General features: G+C 30.4%; 2 protein-coding genes across 2 annotated transcripts in view; one reads left to right on the forward strand and one right to left on the reverse strand.

The window, feature by feature from the left end:
* Rpn2 (Regulatory particle non-ATPase 2) overlaps positions 1 to 7,490 on the reverse strand; it is a 440,957-nt gene that overhangs the window by 302,075 nt on the left and 131,392 nt on the right. The window lies entirely within an intron of this gene.
* The window catches only part of 5-HT2B (5-hydroxytryptamine receptor 2B), a gene marked incomplete in the record, with an annotated part of 72,875 nt that overhangs the window by 58,168 nt on the left and 7,217 nt on the right, over positions 1 to 7,490 (forward strand). The window contains 1 exon segment of the mRNA XM_067046178.1: positions 2,101 to 2,333. Within this exon segment, the coding sequence (XP_066902279.1) occupies positions 2,101 to 2,333 (233 nt within the window).

Here is a 7,490-nt window from a genome sequence, read left to right on the forward strand (position 1 = left end):
AATTCGAAATGAGTGCCCTTAGAAAATGGTTTTTTTTTTGGCTTTAACTGTATTCACAGAAACCTTAATCCTTTCCAAAAATACCTTAGGCTTATTTAGATTACCAAAGGAAAAAGAAGCTACCTCATTTTGTTTTTCATTATTATACAGTTAATTATGTTTTACAGCAAAGATACAGTTCCGAAAAAAAAATTAACAATATTACACAGTAATATGCAGTACCGCAATACAAAGAAGTACGTAAAAAAAAATTAATAGGAATTAATTAAATACGTGTAGGCTTTGAAACTTTTTTTTTCTACTACAATAATATATTTTATTCATACACTGTAAAGGTTATGTTTTTAGACAGTACAATACAGACAATTTTTAGTACTAAATCATTAAAAAGATCTCCAAACCCAATTTGAAAATGTATTTACCTTTTACCTCTAGCAAGCATCACAAATTCTATTCATTCAATTCCACATATCTCGAATAAAAACATTACATCTATCAAGTCGAGCTACAAGCTAACCTCAATTTTACGAACTATTTTTAACCAGCACTTATTCCATCGCTCTGGAATTTCAAATTAACAATATTTAAAATGAGGTGTAGATAGTTGACCGTAGATTAATGATTGGAGAAGTTTGTTGGGGGGTGCGGTCAGCAAAGAACAACATAAATAAAGAAAACCATATTTATTTATTTTATGCCGACGTTTCGACCTGAGTTTCAGGTCACAAACTTCTCCAATAACAATATTTAAATGTTTTTACAAAACAAAACATTTTTGGGAAATAACATAGCTTTTTATATCCGGATTACATTTCAGATATTCTTTGAATTTAATAACAGAAAAAAAAATGTGAATTCATATTTCCTATATACATACGTATTTGAAAATATAAAGAGGGATTACCCATCCAAAAGATGTTAAAATTAACACAGAAATTATTATCTCAGTAACACTTCCCTTCATACATTATATTTACATATATAAGAACAGTAGAAGTCCTTGTTGGAGCTAATACAGGAGCCTGCTAAGTGACAAAAGTCGCAAGAGAGAGAATCCTAAATTAACAAAGTTGTCACATAACTGCTCTTTATCACAGTTATAAACTACAGTCCGTCGACTTGTCTCTGACACGACAGGCCAACTTTGCAGCCCAAGCCTCATAAGCCCCAAATTGGTCCGAACCATCTGCAAGTCCCTTACACGGAAATCTACAACGAGGAATAATTGTAACATCCACATGTTCAAGCAACCACATTAGCAGGGAGATGTTTGGACATTACTGGGAAAACAAGTCAAGTCGGCAAAGAGACATTAGACAAATTCCGCTCATAAGAGTTATATTATTATTATATATTATATTTATATTGTTATATAAAATTATATATTTATATATTATATACTTGGATAGATGGTGGATGTAACTGCTTTAATCTTCATTTTTGACAAGAGGGCCACATAGCATCAGTACGTAAAGTTATACAATATTTGGTTCAGGCCAGTAGCTTGGTTCACTAAATGAATTTATTTAATATACTTTTTTATAATGGACGGCGAAAGATCTATTCGCAGATAAAAAAAAGAGTACACAGTATGAAATTAATTCTGAATGTAGAGAAAGAAAGTTTTCTCTCAAAGGTATCACAAATACTTGTTTCGATTCTTATTGTAATACAGATAATAAGATTCGTTTCCTGGTCTAACACTAGAGAAATATAATCCAGATTTGTTGAAACGAATAAGGGAAACCTGAGTTGCTTTAAGATTGATTCAGTTCTGACGTCAGGATATAAAAATAACTCTAAGGATTTATTTCAGTTTATTACTAGACTAACGTCATAACAAGTTCCTGGATAAGGAAACACCCTACATCAATAATTTATATATATACTTCAACTTATTTTGTATTTAATATGATTTTTTATTTAAATTAATTTGGTCTCAAATTTGAAAAAAAAAAATCACAAAAGAATGGATATTGTTAATTACATAATTTCTGCTTATAGGTATATAAATAAGAAAAAAATAAATTCGAAATACATTTATGATAAAAATATTAAAGTTTTATAAAAATTATTTTTATATTTTTTAACTATGCGTAGGTTTCTTCCCGTTGCCGCCAGTCTACTGCCTAACCTGGATCTGCCTGGACGTACTCTTCTGCACGGCCTCAATCATGCACCTCTGCACGATCTCCGTCGACAGATATCTCTCACTCAGGTATCCAATGAAATTCGGCAGGAATAAGACACGTAGGAGAGTCGTCCTTAAGATTGTCTTCGTGTGGCTACTGTCGATTGCGATGAGTCTTCCATTAAGCCTCATGTATTCCAAGGTAATTTCCACCTCTACATCCCGTGATTAAATTAAAAGTGAACAACGTTAAATTAAATGTGAACAACGTTAAATTAAAAGTGAACAATGTTAAATTAAAAGTGAACAACGTTAAATTAAAAGTGAACAATGTTAAATTAAATGTGAACAACGTTAAATTAAAATAAACAACGTTAAATTAAAAGTAAACAACCACTTAAAAACATTTAAAAAAATAATGATAGGTTTGGTTGAATGCAAAATCAATATGGTTCGTACAATATAAACCGATAAGCAATATAAAATTATTCTACTTTTTCAATTTTCTTTTTTCCTTTTGGAAATATAGAACATAGAGATCTTTGGCCGAACATCATTATATAACTTAACTTAAAAACTTAAGGATAACTTATAAGGAGTGGTGACCCTACCCGATCTAAGATACCAAAACAATAAATAAAGTCATATATATAATAAAGGAACAAGGAAATAATGATAGTGATAATACGATGAAAAGGTGAAATTATACAACGAAAAAGTATAAAATAATAGAGTTGAAAAATTTCAACTTCATTTCATTTCCTCCGACCCCGCATTGAGGAAATGTGAAATGGAAACCATCAATTATAAATAGAGGTTTATAGGGTAGATGAGGAAGGACATTAAATTACAAAAGATAATTGGCTCTTTTGAAAACAGCCTGTGCCAACTAATTGACCAAATAGCTGTTGTATTTTTTAATTCAATTTTTAGCTTTTAACGATTTAATGACCTCTTTAATTTTAATTTACATAAATCTAAAGAATAGATTTTTTTAAGAAATGTATTATTAAGGTTATTAGGCTTTCCTTGGGGAAACTAAAAAAAACATTATTAGGGAACCACATCTGCAATCAGTTGCCTACTCCCATCATATATAGAAAGAGGGATTCCTGGCAAATGGCCGTGGTGTATCAGTAGTTTGCAACCATTGTCCACGGACAATTGTTTGACCGCAAGATGGTCTGTGAGCACATATTTTGGAGGAATTATTGTTAAAACTGTTTTATAGTTTATCCTTATAGCTGTGTATAATTTTTAAGTATTTTCTTGAGGAGAGTGTCTTTGTTCTAAGTAGAAGTATGTGTAGACGGTTCGATGTCTGGCTTTGTGGTTCCCAGTACATGCTTTATTTCCTTTTATTTTTTCCAATCCAATATAGATTGATGAAAAAGTAAACCAGAATATATTATATGTGAAAAATATATAAATACGTAGCAAATGTAAAATTAATAAGTTTAGTGGACAGCGGGTTATTACATTAAATTTATGAACATACACTGTACTTTATTAGAAAGAAGCTGAAGATTGATAAAGGTTTATTAGGTTCAATCAGCTGGCAATAGCAAAGTACTAACAAAATGTTATACATACAGAAATCACATTTACCAGTTTTGCAGCAAACAAAAATAATTGAGTAAGAAGATCTCTTTGAAGCAATAATAAAAGAAGCTATTGGATCTATTTTCGATATCGATAAGACGAGGAGGACAGAGATATAGGGCGGAGTCAGACACCGAAAGAGCAAAGGTTTCGTGAGATAAAGTGATCTGAGATGGTCGCGTGTTACTATCGCCCGATTAACAAAGGCTGTTAGCTCTACTCTTATTTCATCGCCATCTTCGGCGATAAGTGTAAGCAGTACAGAGGCAATAGTTATTCTTGGGACTACTTTATACACAGCTCCTTAATAACATTCGTGACCGGTTTTAAGAGCTAAGATTGCTTCGGCGAACTACCTTAACTTTACTTTATCCTATACGATCCCATTAAGATCCTCTTCCCAAGTCTTAAGATACGGATAAGAACATCGAACTCATCCAGAAACAGTAAATAAAATAAATTACTAACTCGTAGAAGTTATTTATCCACAGCAAAAAATGCTTTCTTCAAGGAATAAGCAACCGTGTGAACATAAGGAATAATAAAACAATATAGAAGAATAATACTTAATATTTATTCATATATGAAGAAAAATATAGAATTAATATTTATTCATATATGAAGAAAAATATAGAATTAATATTTATTCATATACGAAGAAAAATATTTATTCATGTATGTAAATAAATATTTCATAGAAAATATATTTTTATCATACTAAAGAGGTACATTTCATGCAGTTAAAAATAGCACTTTTGTCTATTCCTGATCTAAATGTAAGTAAGAAAAGGTATCTAAGCGGAATCAATTTTTATTTTTTTTCGGTAGCAACTTTGAGCTTTTGTTTTACTGTCAAGTTTTGAACATGACCTATTAAAACTTAAGCTAATCCAGATGCCTCCACAGCTCCCTCCCTTTTTTAAATTTAATAATAAGTTTATGTTTTTTTTAATTACATAAATTTTATTTCATATCTTTTATTTTTGTTTATTTTGTTGTGGAGTGTCAAAAATAAATTCACCAAGAGTTGTAGATTATTTTAAAATCCAATCTAGTATGTTCAACACAAACAGTAGGCATATTCATACCATCATTTAAATAAAACTATCTTTTTTAACAAAAAATTACTAAACATTGTATTGAAAAAAAATGCAACACTCAAGAGCAATAGGTATTGGAGTTAATTAATTAACCATTCAAAGTTTATAAACATATTAAAGAAAAAAATAATGATAAAATTAGTAAAAAAAAATGTAAGCTTAAAATTTGATATAAGTGATTAAAAATTTAAAATGATCAAATGAGGTATATAAAAATTCAAAAAATAGCTGCTACCTTAAATCTGAAATCATAATTGAAAATATTCAGATTTACATCTTCGACATCAAACCGACGGTATTAACTAATTTGCAATACCTTACAAAAAGTTTAAAAGAAAAGCACACTTTCGGACTTTGCTATGAGTAAGTTATTATCCTAAAAAAATAAAAGTGATAGTAAATTCTGAATTTAATATAAGATACTAAAGTAAATTACTAAAAGATAGTAAAGATTCCAAAAATAACAAAATATAAGAAGCTAAAGCCAACATTAACTTAAACATTAATTGACAAGAGAATGCTAGTAAATATTCCATGATTAAGATAGGTTATACGGTATAAATGAGAGGAAGAAACCCTAAATCAAAACCTAATCACAAGGGAAAAAAAATGCCCACCAAGGTACTAATGATGTTGGTACAGCTGTACCTAAGCAAGACTCCCCAGTCAACACAACACCTGTTGCTCTGTTTGCAGTTACCACCCTACGCTACAGATTTCTCTTTCTTATAACAGCTAACAGTGTAGATAACACTTTGGACACATTAAATGTTTAAACTGGAATACGACAAGAAAAAGAGGGAGGGGATTATAATTTCAGACAAGACAAAACAGATATGATGAGCGCAGTTGAAATGAAATGAAAAATGGTTAATTTTAGTTTAAAAGTTAATTCATTAGCCTTGTCTCAAATTATTTTCATGATAATAACAAAATTTTGTTCACAAACCATTAACCCACTGTTGGTACTCAATCAAACATAAAATTAATAAATATATTTTTATTTATTATTTTAAAAACAAGAAAAATGATACACAATTCAAAACAACCTTCAACTACAGTAACACTCGGAGAAGGAAACGTTAATATTAAAAATGTGTGCCTCATAGGCAGTCCAGTAATCTAAAATTCAAAAAATACAATAAAATATATTTATATTTTTTATTCCTCAACGGTACTAAATATATTTTTATTTTTTTGGGGGGGGGGAGCGAGTGCGATATCCAATCCAAATTTCAGGTTTTCTACATCACTAACCACCAATTTTCCAACAAAAGTAGAGAAAAAAATAATAATTTTAGTAACAGTTTCCAATTTTTCATCAATAATAAAAAAACTTAAGCATGATTTGATTTACATTTAATACAAATTTATAACATACCAAATTAAAAAAACAACAACATATTTTACAATTCATTGCCGGCTAGTTAGCTGTTCCGCTAAAGTGGGCTATACAAATAGCCGAGACATCCTAAATTCAAACAGAGTATGTTATGAAAAATGTATAACACATATTCTACACAGCATAACTCATGTCCAAACATCCCTTTAAAATGATGGGGCAAGAAAAAGGGATTCACTCAACATTTGTTGAGGCCTCAATATTTGTTTACCCTATTTTTGGTCATTTCTGAGGGCAGGAGAGGGGACGATCTGCAGGACATGCTAAGGTGACGAAAGAAGCGTTCACATTCCGCATGTGGGACCGCCAAGAAATAAAAGTCGATCGACCCTCGGGCGAGTTTGGCACCCAACTTTATTAAAGGCATCAACTTTCCGAATAAGTTAAAAACTAACCTTAAAATTAAAAATTAAACTTAGCGCAATATCAACACAAGAGAAGAAGTACAATGCTCACCGAGCATTATTTTTATAGACATCGACATCAATAAAACCAGAATGGGACCGAGTTTTCTCAAGTCAACACCTTCCATACAAGATGAGCTTGAAAATAAGCAGTTTCCTATCAAGAAACAATCCAGACATGAGAGGTTAGAATACTAAGAGTAGAAAGGGTATTTCTGAACCCATTTTTGAGAGGTGGCATTCTGAATACAAAGCGGGAACAAGGGTCCTAACCTAAACCCTATCGAATGCCGATACGAGTTCCAAGAATTTTTCAAAAGGGCAGCAAATATTTCATGTAAAACATTTCATAGAAAGTATTTATTTATCTAAATAAAAAGAACGCTGCTAATATTATACTATGATTAATAATTTATATATAACATCATTTTCTCGACGGTTGAAAAAAGAAAATTCGTAAATATAAAACTCCATCACCAGTAATGCAAAATAAAAATTTAACTTCAATCAACTTTGAGCAAATAAGGGGAGGGGGGGATTATCCCGTGGAGGGGATATATACATGAAAGGTAAGAGGTCCTTTGTTTTCGGCAATATTAGGACCTTAATAAAGTTAAATTACGGAAGGAATCAAAGCTATATTAGGAAAAATCTCACTTAATATAAAAAAAAATATCTATTTCATCATAAATCGATAAAATATTAGAATGAAAATTGGGATAGATAAAATATAAAAGGAGTCTATAGACAGGCGCCCTAAAAAGGCTCATAACATTTATTCCAAGAAATATTTAATAATAAATTTTGTAATCTACTCTGTAGGCTACGAGAATCAAATTTCAAACGGTATA

Source organism: Halyomorpha halys, unplaced genomic scaffold (assembly GCF_000696795.3).
Source record: "Halyomorpha halys isolate HHAL.00 unplaced genomic scaffold, Hhal_1.1 Scaffold448.1, whole genome shotgun sequence".
NCBI lineage: Eukaryota > Metazoa > Arthropoda > Insecta > Hemiptera > Pentatomidae > Halyomorpha > Halyomorpha halys.